The 14727-nt window shown below is 33.9% G+C and overlaps 1 protein-coding gene across 4 annotated transcripts in view; it reads left to right on the top strand.

The window, feature by feature from the left end:
• Positions 1–14371, top strand: part of LOC100375990 (syntaxin-binding protein 5-like) — a 92912-nt gene extending 78541 nt beyond the window's left edge. For all 4 annotated transcript variants that reach the window (XM_078014004.2, XM_085504924.1, XM_085504925.1 and 1 more), the window contains 5 exons: positions 91–199; positions 4220–4424; positions 6774–6898; positions 8288–8409; positions 9258–14371. In XM_078014004.2, the coding sequence (XP_077870130.1) occupies positions 91–199; positions 4220–4424; positions 6774–6898; positions 8288–8409; positions 9258–9395 (699 nt within the window). In that variant the 3' untranslated portion in view covers positions 9396–14371. The remainder of the gene's footprint in view (positions 1–90; positions 200–4219; positions 4425–6773; positions 6899–8287; positions 8410–9257) is intronic.
• The last annotated feature ends 356 nt before the right edge of the window (positions 14372–14727 follow it).

Genomic DNA, 14727 nt, shown 5'->3' on the forward strand with positions numbered 1-14727 from the left:
CAACTTTGAAACCACTTGGTTCTGCTATAATAGCCAGTTTGTAGATTGGTGCCCAATTCAAACTGACAGTTGATATTGTTTTATTACCAGGTGATCTCATTGCCATCTCAGACATGTGCCTACAGAGTTAAAGTTACGGAAACTTCATATGCGCTTAAATCTGACGTTATCAGTATGCCGACCAAGTCATCAGGAAGAGGTAAGTAATTGTAATCAGTGGAGACATGAAGTATTCTCTATTAATTGGAGCATAACAAATAATCAAAAAAGCACATGGTATGCAAGAAGACCATCTGTTTCGTCTTATGACATTATTGCTAGCAAATTTCACAATATTTAGCCCCCGCCGGATCTGCGATCCGGGCGGGGGATATTAATTTGGGTTGTGTCTGTGCAATGTGCGTTCACATTTTCATGTTACCAGCTTTTTCTCGCACATGTGTGATCCAATTAAGTTCAGAGTTGGTACAGAGACAGAAATTGATGGTGCTATGGTGCACATCAAGTTATTTTTTCGATTCTTCAAAGTTTCACTGTGTTTTTCCTTGATTTTTAACATTTTTCCTTCAAAATCCGACTTTTCCCGAAATTACCTGAGTTTAATCCGAGTTTTGATGACGCTTACGCAGTTCTCGTCTCGGTGGAAATCAGTCAATTTTGTGAGGATATTGTATCCCGGAATCTTTATTTGCGCAACGCTTCTATGGACAAAATTGTGTCTCGTCAATTTCAAAGGTAAGAAACTGTGCTTGTTATGGTATTTATACACTTTGTATTATCGTTTGTGTCTCCGGTTTGGTGATCGTGAGAAACTATTGCTAACCTGGTGAGAGTTTCGCCAGAAAAACTGCCTTTTTATTATGGTTGTAGGAACTGATTATGTATTGTGTAAATTGAAAGTTTACCTCGTGACTTAAGAGGTTTGCAGTGCTCTCACCGGGATTCAAACGTCGTGGTGGTGTCGGCGCAATGCTGCTCTGAGACGCTTGCCAGACTCTGCCTCGCTCAAAATCATTATCGCCATGCTTGATTTCCGCAACATTTACATTTGTTTATGATTTCCACAGCTATTGTTCTATGAGATGCGTCCTCGCTGTTCATAAACAGCCATAAACAAGTTTAGTTGGGTCGGCATGTACTCATTGAAAGTGTTGGTTTATTTACGTAATCCACTGATCACGCAATAGACGAAGTTAAAAATATGTCGCTACTCAGGAGAGCTTGCCCACAACGCTAAATGTCCCAATATAAACGTACCGGTACGTTTATTTTTTCCACAGAAAAATTCCATCCGGCACATTTCTATTTGGGACGGTACGTTTATTTATTTTTCTAAATCCGATTAAAAAAATCCTGCCTTTTTTTTCCCCATGAGAAACGAAGCCAAAAGATCGCACTAAAACATCGGTAAATCTGGTCTTTCGTGTTGCTTTCACCATGAGGTCTAAATGTCCCAATATAAACGTACCGGTACGTTTATTTTTTCCACAGAAAAATTCCATCCGGCACATTTTTATTTGGGACGGTACGTTTATTTATTTTTCTAAATCCGATTAAAAAAATCCTGCCTTTTTCCCCATGAGAAACGAAGCCAAAGATCGCACTAAAACATCGGTAAATCTGGTCTTTCGTGTTGCTTTCACCATGAGATCGCTGAACTGTCATATTTAAATGCTTTATGGTAATTTGAGCACATGGGCACCATCCAGCATTTTGATTGGTTGATTAGCGACTTGACCTATCTGGTCATTATAAACACGCGTCGTGGGCATGGATAACATGGCGGATATTGTCTCATCGAGCGTTAACATGTAACCGAAAACATTTGCTTACGATAAAACTAAGTTGAATTTTACTTGCATTTCATAACAATTCAACGAATTTATTTTTTGTACGTTAATATAATCACTACTGAGTACTAATCAACAATTACAACACTTCGAAAACAAGTAAGCTACCGTACCGTGCTACCAACAAAAAAATAATGCATAATGAATATAGTGAATATTTGTTGTTGTGTGAACAGTTTTTTTGATTGACTGTAATTTTCCAACATTCCATGACGTCTATTGTAGCACCAAATTAGGGCTTTTCACTCCTCCTTGACGCCTATTTAAACGATTAGACGGGATCTTGTCGCCAGCCACGAATGTCACACTAGACGAACTTGATCGATACTGCCGACTATTCCATGCATTTTTTATCGACGCACGACGACACGCAAATCGAGAAAAGTATTGTCCTTGCAACAATTTTTCGCAATACGTCACCACTATACAGTGACTGATTTTAATTTTTATTCAACATTAAAACAAACTACAGTGAGTTGTTCTATGGTCGTATAAAAATAAAATGAACTACATTAAGATACATTAAAGTTAACCAACTAAACAGAATGCTAAATAAACTTGTACGATACAGTACAATACAATACTCTAACTACTATTGCTAAGGAGTGGAAAATCACATTCACATTAGAGTCATAACTATGGAAAGAATATTTTTATATTTGGTGGAGCTGCTCGTATATCATGAGCATACATTTTTGTATGTACTGTGCAGTTTCCCAGCCAGTCAGACTACTTCGCTACTTCGCTACTTCATTACATCTTGCAGCCTTTCAAACAGTATATTGCTAGAAATGCATCAATTGTTGTCCATGTATATTCCTAATTGCTCAGTGAAAACTTGCAATTTCTTTCTGGCTGGTATAAATATATTAAGTAATATATTTTCGTACTGAAAAGACAGTACGAAAATATCTTTTTTAATTAAATTTAACAGCTAATGGGAGCATATATGCTACAATCTCTGCTTACTTTTGACTAAATGTTTTTTTGTTTTTTTCAGGTGCAGAGCCAGAATTTTTTTCTCGGAAAGCAAAGCCACTGAAACTGCATATACAATGTATTACAAAAGCATACTATTCGCTGCATGTCTAACAATTGTATAAAGTTTTGCAGGTCGTCTTTTTTTTTTTTTGAGAAGTGCTGTCAACCAAAGCATAAATATGTGTTTCTCTGTACATAAAAGTTCAATTTCACATGATTTGTTAATATTAATGTATGATAATAAAAACTTGATAATATTTTTTCTTGATTCTTGCACTTTATTTGTATCATTGTCATATGAGAAGTACTCTTGTCCTTATTTAGAGATATTGAAACTAATTCAGGGCCATAAACTACATGTAGATCTGTGCATGAAGTACATGGGAAGTAAAGTTGTTGACACAGGTAATGTACACCAAGGATCATTACAGTTTCTCAGTTCTTCATCTGGTGCTAGTACTTGTATGACAAACGGTATCTTTGCTCTGTTACTGTTTGAAATATCAGAAGTTTTTCGCTGGAACAGTTCTGTGATTGACGGTGTTCTTGTATTAGGAATACAGTTGTACAAAGAAGTTTATCCAAACAGACACAACACTGACTCTTCAACATATTTGCAGATCTGATTTGCATACTTGCATGTCATTTTACCTGTTGTACTTGTTTGTTGCTCTCTGGTGTTCTTGCTGAGAATGCCATAGAAATCATGTTTGCCAATTTACATCCAAACCAAAAACTGGACAAATTATATGTTGCAACTTTCAGTGTCATTCATGCCCTGTTTGATTGGATAAAGTTTTACGACTTGGAGGCCATTTTTTCCCTCAAAAATCTAAAAAAAACAAGCTTTTTCTAGCTGTTAACAGCTTTTTCTCAGATATGTCATCCAGTTTTGTTCAAAGTTGGTACAGGGACAGGTAATAATTGTTTACAAGTGCACATCGCATTATATGTTTAACAAGTTATAAATTGTCTCAGAAAAGCCAAATGAATAAATTTTTACCCCACCCCCTAAAATTGTAACACATCAATTCTGAACATTTAATAACAGAATTTTAATACAGCTCAGAATGAATTAATTCACTCTGACACAAACTAAGTTCAATATAAGTTTTTAAATTTTTTTCTGAGCGGGGGCTATGACATGACATGTCATGTCTTGTTTAACAAGTATTGACAGATATCAGATGATATGACATGTAAGAGTTTTAGATGTGAAGTTTCTTGGATCCTTTCCACTTGAAATCGTAGTTTGCATGACCTGCATGACAGCTGTGGCGTAACCCTGTCACATCATGTGCTACCAGCATATACACTGTATACCTCGTAAAGCACATGTTCATTCAGTGACTAATCCATTCTGACATCTGCTTTTACTCTGATTACAGAAGCTTGTTGTCTGGCATGTTATATAGCCAATGGTCATATAATGGCATTTGCTGTACCCAGTCTAAGACCCATGTTAGACTCAGAATACTTACCTTTAACTGATTATAGAATTGCAAGGACATTTTGTTTCACAAATCATGGACAGGCATTGTATTTATGTAGTCCTACTGAGATGCAAAGGGTCACTCTTTGTACAGAGACCAGGTAAGAATGTGCTAAGCTTTGCTTTAATGTGGTTCAATAAAGTCTGACATAGTTTTTCTGACTAAAGAAAAATATTTGGCAATATAAATACTATATGTCAAAATGCAGTGTTTTTAAAGTGGTTTGCATACTGTCATTGATGAGGGGAATTCTTAAGGCCTCTAAAAATAAATGAATAAAAATACATTTTTACCTTGCCCGTAACATCGAAGATGGAAAGGAAAGGTATATTAAGGGACAAATTTCTGTTGTTGTCGTCGTTAATAATTGTGTTTATTGTATTTGTATTTGTATAACATGTTTATATGATTCTGCTAACAAATCAGGTACTTATAAATTGTGTTTCAACTGTCTGTAATTCCTGGACTAAAACTTAACCAAAATATATCCGTCTCGGGAAGTAATATTCTCAGAATGTTAAGAAAGAGGTGTTTAATTGAAAATGGCACTTGCTGGTCATAGTCTAGAAACGCCATAAATATGTTGTGCGACATATTTCGTTTGGTGCTTCTTCCCCTTTCCAGGACGGATTTGTTTTATTAAAGATCACTAATCATGGCGTATAGAATTTTGGAAAATTATAAATGCTATGAAAGATTCAAAGAAAGATAGCAACAACCCAATATCACCTGAGAAATGGTTACAATACTACAAAATTTTAAATGAAAATACCACTCAAAATAATGACAACTACATACATACTAAAATAACAAATCTAGAAAAAAATATCTCACATGACCTCAATATAAATAAAAACATAACAGAAGAAGAAACTAAACTATCAATAAACTGTCTTAAATCTAAAAAATCTGCTGGTCATGATGGTATATGTCCTGAATTATTGAAATATGGTTCAAATGATTTAACTAAGTCACTAACAAAATTATTCAATTCAATACTAGATGAAGGTATATTTCCAGACATGTGGAATACCAGCATCATAACACACCTATATAAGAAAGGTGACAGTCATGATCCAAATAATTACAGAGGTATTTCAGTCTCCAGCAGTATCGGCAAAGTGTTCTGCTCCATCATAAACTCAAGAATTACACTATGCTTAGAGGACAACAAAATTGTCAACAATAATCAAGCAGGATGCAAACAAATCATCGCACAACAGACCAAATATTTGTACTTAAAACAATAATTGAAAAATGTCTTAAAAAGAATAAAAAATTCTATTGTTCTGTGGTAACACTGACATTCAAACTCTTTCTGGAATTATTTCATTCAAACATTTAAACCCATTTTACTCTATGGTGCAGATGTCTGGGGATCAGATATTTTGGATTTTGGAAAATGGGAGAAATGTCCAATTGAAAAATGCACTTAAAATTTTTGTAAGAGAACACTTTGTTTAAACAGATATACAAGCAACGCAGCATGTAGGAGCGAAATAGGCAAACTACCACAATTAATAGAAATTAAAAAAATGCTAATAAAATACTGGTTAAGACTAAAAGATATGCCAGAGGATAACCCCACGAAACAAGCATACTATGAACAACGAAAATCACAGCAACTTACTTTTATCATCAGTAAATAAAATATTAATAATTAATTAAAAGATTATTATTACACATCATTAATAAATTTTACAACAGGTATTCCAAAAAGAAACATCCATAAGATTATAAATAACATTGAAGCAAATATAAAACAAAAATATGTAAACCAGTGGAAGTCACAAATCTCAAAAGATAATAGTAAACTTAGAACATTTGCAAAAATCAAATTTACATACTCTTTTGAGCCATATTTGACACTACAAAACATTAATCGTAGAAATGCATTACTAAAATTGAGAACAAGCACACACAAACTTGAAATTGAAAAGGGCAGGTACACACACCCTAAAACACCAGTAAATGAAAGAAAATGCAAACAGTGCAACATGAATGTGATTGAGGATGAATTTCACTTTCTCATGATCTGTCCAAAATATGGAAACTTGCGCCAACAACTTATGTCTGAATTTAATTTTCTATCACATGATGCACACAATACATTCAGTGCAGATGAATGTGAAATTATAAAAAAGGTTTCACAGTTTATTTACAAAGCTTTTCAATAAAGAATAGATAGTTGATAGCTTTGAATTTTCTTATTATTAAACTTATTAGTATTTGTAACAAATTTAACACATTACATTCCACTTTCATACTTAACATTATAATATTTTCTCTTTCTTTATTATTTCATTATTATTATTATACTTTGTTATACTTCTATTGCTACTGTACTGATAGAAATACTGTATTTCTAAAGATGCAATAAATAAATATTATTATTATATGCTCAGAAAGCTATACTGAATGACTGTTGCACTGTAACATTGTTTTACAGTGAGAATTTACAGGAGATGTTAGGAGACTTATTCTTGCCAGTTGACACACCAGAAGCACCCAGTAAAGGTTTCTTCAAAGGTCTTTTTGGTGGTGGCGGTGGAGCGTTAGACAGAGAAGAATTGTGTAAGTTTATTTTATGCATTTCAATTTCACTTGTATCATATTATACAAATTGTTTAGATGTTATGTGTCAACCATATACTTTCCATGTGGTTTTAAATTAATTCCTTCGGAAAAAATTTAAAGATAAGAACATGCTTCCTACTATTCATTTGTAACTAGCATCTCTAATATAAGAATTTATGAAAGTGACACAATTTGTGACACATTTTGTATTCCTATGAGCGAGTCATTACATTGGAATTATTTGCGACTACCTTAAGTGTGTATGTATGTACTATGTATGGACGTATATATGTACCGGTATGTATTTTCCACGATTATTTTAAGAACCAATCATCACATTTCAATAAACCGTGGTATATAGATGCTATGGGACAATTTACAGATCTGATTAGTTTTGGGTTAAATTTGCATAATAGTTTAACCAATATATCTCAGTTATCACATTTAAATAAAACTTTGTACATCGAAGTTTTAAAACAACGCAAAGACCCAAATAGTTAAATGAGTTGAAATCTTAATTATTAATATCTTAATATTCCATTTTGTTTTTCTCGCTGAACCAATCATTTGAATGAAACCTGGTATGTAGGTGTCATAGGAAAATGCAGAGATCTGATGAGTTTAGGGTTAATATCCATGTATGTTAATTACCTAATTTGCACAATTAGTAAATATTTTGCTTTTTCTCTGTTATTTCAAGTTCTAATCAATACATTTCAATAAAACTTGGTACACAATTACAAGTAAAATGTAAAATGACTAATTTTCACTGGGTTTCACTGATTTATCATTTCAGACATATTCAGTGGGTTTTAAATTCACGGTTTTATCATTTAGACAATGTGTTCTATGTTAAATTTTACATATTCACTGGGTTTTAATTTAGCGCATTTTCCAGTCAGTGAAATAAGCCAAATTAAAACCCAGTGAATAATTAACCCTTTTACAGTATGCACAGACCTAATTAGTTTTGATTAAACATTTCTGAGGAATAATCACCTAATTTGTTCTAGGACAATATACAGACCTGATATGTTTTTGGTTACTATCTGTGCATATTAATTACCTAATTTACCCAATTAGTAAATGTTTGGCTTTTCTGCTGATATTTCAACTACTACTCATTAAATTTAATACATAGATGCTCTAGGACTAGTTTTGACTAAAATCTATGTGCATATTGTTTACCTAAGTTGCATAATTATTCATAATGTTTCGGCTTTTTCATGGATATCTTAAGTTCTAATCACATTTCATTGAAACCTGGTACATTGATGGTCTGTGACATTGTGCAGACCTTGTTTGAAAGACTAATTATATATATATATGTCTCCAATACTCTCAGCACACAGGAGTTATTTCTAAGCTTGCTTATTTTTTTTCTAGTTGGTGAATCAAGCGGTAAAGCTTCTAAAAGTGTTGCAAAACATATACCAGGAACTGGTGGCATGGAAGGTGTGAAAGCAGCTAGTGGCGGTGTTGCTGCTGAACTTCAAAAAGCCAGACTGGTAAGCTACATATGTGAGGTTATGACCATATATCGCCTGTTTGTTGAGTTGGGTGATACAAGTGACAGTTGATGATGTCACAGATATTCAACCTTCCATTCGAATGAATGATAACCTTTGTATGTATTTATAAGCAACTCTGATCGCCAAAAAAATAGACGCTCTAATCTTCTTGAATTATATATGTATATTTATTTGATTGAATATGTCTAGTTTTTGCTAATAGACCATTTTCTGTTCACTGCGAGAATCATGCGTTATGCATAAAATCGAACGTAAAAACAGGACAAACAAAGGTCATAGCGTTGTAGTGGCGTCAAACATCGCGTGGGATTTGACAAACGCGAAGTATTTCGGGGACATTTCCATGCTTAATAATGTGCTGTCCACATTTGTTGATAGGCAATTTCGATTAAGTAAGGGTATTCACAAGCAATATTCCTCTGTCGAAGATTGGCCGGTCGATGTGAGTTACGAAATAAAGAAATTCTAGTTCAAAATCAAATCGTTCGATTTTTGCGGCAGACGTTCGACGTGCGTTTTTTATACATCTCGCGAGATCTCGCAATTGTACGGAAAATCCCCTATTACATTTACAATCAGCTATTTCTAATGATTGGCAGAACATGAATAATAATATGTATGATTAGTAGTATTTTATTTTTTCAAAATAAACTATTAAGTTGGTATTATCGATATTAAGTGTAATTGCATCATAGGAGTCTGGTGATGATACTGTTGTAATGCATAATTTCTTCTGTAGCAGACTTTCTGAATATTATTTTAGGTAAGGCTATCATCTTAGGGAACTTCTTGATCTTCAAACTGTGCACTTCTACTTTTCGCAGGCATTAAATGAAAGAGGTGAAAAATTAGGAGAACTTGAAGACAGAACAGCTCAAATGATGGCTAATGCCGATAACTTTTCACAAGCAGCTCATCAGATAATGCAGAAATATAAAGATAAAAAGTGGTACCAGTTTTGAGAATATTTTCTTACTGATCAAGCTGCTTGAGTTTGAACTGGAAATCCGGAGCATGGAACCCTGACTTTGGGGGAAACAATCATTTGATAATACAATGCCATGTACTGGATGTCATCATGGAAACCATGGCAACTGATGCTGCTCAGGCTCTGTGATATATATTTCCACACAGTTGATATTGATTCTCTTAAAAGTAGTGAAGATTCAACACCAGCTCAGAAATCTGCATTTGAAATAGTCCACTTGAGAGGATTATAGCAGAATATGTGCAACAAGATATCCTAATTTTTTTTTTTTTGCAAATATTTGTATAAATTCAGCAATTGGGAGCCAAGGTTACAGTGCGACTTGTACAGTTAGTGTTACAGTATAATAAGTGTATTTAGGATATCTATATATATTAAATATATATATATTCAGTAAGAGAGTATGTGATGTAGTAATAAGACGTTGTCTTTAGGAAAATAACAAGGAATTTGAAAACCAGAAAAAAAAAGAAAAAAAAAACCCACTGAAATACTATCAGTTTAGCAGTATGGTTGACTTGGTGTATTATGTGTCTGATGTATTTGTATATCTTAACTAGCTGTTATAAACCCCAAGTGTGTATCAGTGACCCTGGGTGGTAGACAAACATTTCACTCCAGACTCCTAGTGGTATACCCCACTCCATCAAGTTATTTTTTTTCTTTTAAAGCAGTTTGTGCAACTGCTTACTTTCATATATATATATATATTGTCTTGGTTACAGCTTATTTTTTTTTCTTTTGGGGTTGACCATTACGGTGTGGCCGTAGTGCGGTAATTTCACATACCCATATCGATATGCTGTACTTGTATATAAAAAAAAAAACCTTTGACTAAGTAATTGCCGCGTTTGAAGCTTAATGCTCGATAACAATGTACATGTATGCATGTATTGTTTTTTTAATGCTATGTGAAAAGTTTGTCTTGACCCTTCACCGATAGGTGTCGCTAAAAGGGGAGAAAAAGTGCTTTGATAAGTTTTTCAAAAAAAAATATTTGTAAATCGGCTTATAGGTGAAATTCTTGAATGAATGAAGACGACAAATTTGATGGGGAGAGTGTGACACCTTGGGATTTTGCAAGAAAAATCATCTTGATTACTGCAAGACCTCTTTATTCCAAAACATGTAGCTGTGTAATTTGAACCTGAACTTGATATTGATTTTCATTCATTTTGCATACTGCATACTTCTAATGACCAAAGAATAAGAGGCCCCATGAAAGAGTCGGGATGTATTTTTGTCTTCATTCACTTGAATCATCTAACCTGAATTAATTGGCGTAGCATGGAATTTCAGTGAATTTACAAACGTGTCATCATTCATTCATTTTATTTTTTTTGTATGTAAACCTTGGGTAATCGCAACTCTCATACTTATGGATATTCTATGTATATATATGTGACATAATTTTATTGCCTTGATTCTTAGTTTAGAGATATATTTACTTAAAAAATTTATGAAGATGTACAAAGAAAATAGTAAAAACAGTTTCCGTGGGGCTTGACACCACATCAGCCTGGCTGTAAAATTGTTGAAACAAAAAGGTGTAATATGATCTATCAGAATTCAATTCATTTTTCATTGTATAATATTATTTATGTGAATTGCAATAGCCTTTTCAAATTAAAATGGGGAGGGGAGGGTTCTAAGCTACTGATGCAATGTGTTCCTCGTATTTGTATGTCACAATCACTTTTGAGAGTGAGGGGTATGTCTGGCATGGGTAATATTCGTTGGGTTTTGTTTACCGCCCTCTAAATAACTTGAGAAAGGATTAAACTGTCTTGTATGTCAGAGGGTCACTGTTTGGCTGTTTTTGTATAGTATTTTTGTTCAATAGCCTAAACCTAAGCCATTATTTTCTGTGGTCTCTAAACCTTAATAAATTGTATTTGGTAATAGCTACTATTTTTTTTGAATTTGCCTGTATTTATTCTTGTACAGCACGTCATGTAGTATGAGCTCTCTACTACGTTTTAAACTTTATTATTTATTTTTGTGCAGAATGTCATAGTGCATTGGCAATATTCAATATGACAGCTTTGTCTAATCAGCGCAATGTACGACTGAAAGGGAGTGCTGTACTTTGCATGTGACTTGTTATATAGTTGGGTATACTTAATACACAAACTCGGGAAGTTTGAACCTAATGACCAAACCTTATCAAAAACAGACAACAGATAGTATGGCACTTCTAGTGTGTGTCACTTGTACACATATATTTGAAGATATATTTATCTTTGCACACTGCCTCAACCATCTTATGTTACCAGTGTTTCACTAGAAGGAACTAAAAAGAAGAAATTACAAATAAGAAAACAGTTGATAATGCTCTTAGTTTCGGAATTGAATCATTAAGAATTATTTACACAAGCAAAACTATTTTTGCTATCAAATTTTGTTTTAAGAAAGAAATGCTTAGTATGAAGAATATTTTGTTTTCACTTGTAAATTGGCTCTGGGGGATGCTTTTGTCATTTGGCTTTCTTTATATCCCAGTAAATCTCAGCAATTCAACAAGTATTCATTGTAGAGATATCCAATCACTCATCTCGGCAACAAGTTTTTATTTTACCTGTATATCAATATGCAAATTATAATGAGGGCTTGAGGGAGGGGAAGTTCCATGTAAATAATCTATGATGTTGGTTCACGAAACACTTACCCTTTTTGTGCTGTTTTTTCTTTGTCATGCTTGTCAGTGTTAATGCACTTACTCATAGCCATCAGATGAACTATTGAATCCTATGACATTGTTCCATCTCCACATGCATATAAATAGAACGGACATGCCATTGATGTAATTTAAGAGTTTTGTAAGTTACATGTTAATTGTATATTTTCTCCACAGAATGTTTCTTTGGTTCTTTTTTTTTCCATTGATTTGAAGAATGAACATTAATCCATGGTAGGATTGTTAGAGTATTCTATTGTGAAGGTACACTTTCGTGGTCCCTGGACATTAAATTTGCATCCATTCATTTCTAATTTGTGACAAATCTTGTCCTTAATTACATACATATGGTCTAGTTGGACATATAAAAGTTGGTTGTGTCATTGCAACAAAACAAAACCTGCACATACAATGCATTTAGACCGTTGAACATGTAGAATCCACATCTAGTTTCTCTCAATGATGTTCTCAAATCTGTGTTTAGACATGGTTTGTAATCTAATTGTATGTGGCCAGTGTGTAATAATTTACAGTGAAACAAATTGTTTTGTCATATGAAGAAACACAACTAGGAGATCTGCCTGTCAGTTTTTTGGGTGTCCTTACAGCCTAATACTAATTTTTGAATGCATCTTAGGGCGAGTTCAATGTATATAACGATCTGTATTGACTCGTATACTGTTAAGCAGATATTGATGCTTCTGAGCAGTCCCATTGTATAGATTCACACCTAACCCTACTTGATGTTATTTCTTCTGTTTCTTGATCACACAATTTTGGTATGCGAGTCTATATTTTGAGTACTGTTTTCAATGTAAAAGTATGTTATATCAATGCAATTCTGAAAAAAACAGTGATTCACACAAACTGGCAAAAAAAATGATGTTTTAAAATGTCCTTGTATCTTTGTGTGATGTTTTCTATAGATTTGTGTGAGGATTGTCCTTTCATGGAAACTTTTCGAATACTAAATGCTTAAAAGTGTGTCGCTTGGAAATTGTCAGTCTGTATTTTTCCAGTCACTGTTTCAATGTCTGGCAAACTGGTGGTCAGTCTTCATTCAGCATCAAGCATAATACCATCTAACTCGCTGTTAATCGTATCTTTTTCACCAATCACAGATGATCTTGCTGATCACTTCGTTGTCATTCACCAATCATAGAGGGTCTTGCTTCCCACCTCATTGTCACTCACCAAGCACTATTGGTATTACGATATAATATTTACCGTGTCACTATCCCCCCCCTCTCTCTCTCTCTCTCTCTCTCTCTCTCTCTCCCTGCAAGCCACCATCATTGGTAGCCATAGAAATAGAGACTGGATCATCTTAACTGTGATCAGCTAAAGTTGTTGTTTAAATTGCGTTTTGACGCCTGTTTCCATTAATGGTCCAGGTGTCTAATGTAGTTGTACAGCTTTTTACATGCATACAAACTTAATGACTTTTCTACCATGTACATTCCTTACCAAAGCTTTCTTAAGTTACTGTTGTAGAAAGTTGTGTTCTAAGTTGCCTTGATTAATTGATACAATGTTTGACACAGCAAATTGCATGATTTTTATTATTACCTGGTGTAGATATATCAAACAACATGTGCAAATAGTCTACCGAAATAGTCAATTGAAAATTAATTAAAAGATTTAATTATTTATTACTAAGGTAGAGTATTCTTTTATTCCTCAATTAAGGTGAAGTGTACATGTTGCTAGGTTACAGAGTTAAACACTGCTAGATGATGGTATGGTATGCATCCACGTTTTAGGTATAGAGTTCTTGAACTATATAGAACGTTTCATCATATTACATTTTCCATGTTTTGTGTATATGTTTTCTTTCTGTGTTACTTACTGAAAGCTGTGTGACTACCGTGACTTTCATTTTCTGCAGTTCAAGTTTAAGGGTTTCACATCTATATTTTTTTTTCCTTGTGAAGAAGGCCCATATTTACAAAGTCAGCTGGATATGAGCGTCTACTGCTAGCTTTCTGTCAATCAATCAATCTTTATTACATCTTGCTTTTCTCTCTCGCCACAATATTGTTTCTCATTCATGTATCTGTTTATGTGTGGTGCTACCATATTCCCCCTGCTTGCCACTGGACTCCCCACTGCCATGATCATTCATCCTCTTCTCGTCTGTTTAAGTTTCTTATTTATTTACTGTATAGGTTCAGTTTCTTTTTGATGGAGAGCTAGCATGTATCTGTGTATGATGTACAGATTTTAAGAAAGGCTGCTGTGTAAAGAATAAAATACCATAATATAAAAATAAATGTCTCTTAATTGTTTTATCATGCTTTCATGCAAGTGGTTTACAGTGTTTAGCATATGCCTTATGGAGGCAGGGCACAGTGATGTGTTAGTATGATGGGTTGTGCCATCATCCGCCTGCATGGTGTTGCTCCGTTTGGACATAGTGGAGTGCTTCGCCGGAACATTCACCTTGAAAATTCAAGATGGTCTGTGCATGATACAAAAATGACACTTGTTTTTTGTATCAATAATTTAAATCCAATTTGGATTGTCTTTCATTTTACTCAAACTTAGAATAAAATCGTAAAAGTGAGTCGTGTTGAAGAATTTCATTGATTCCAATATCTTTGGGTAAGGAGTGTGAATGATATAGGAA

The sequence above is a fragment of the Saccoglossus kowalevskii genome, chromosome 11, assembly GCF_978046115.1.
Source record: "Saccoglossus kowalevskii chromosome 11, keSacKowa6.1, whole genome shotgun sequence".
Classification (NCBI taxonomy): Eukaryota; Metazoa; Hemichordata; class Enteropneusta; family Harrimaniidae; genus Saccoglossus; species Saccoglossus kowalevskii.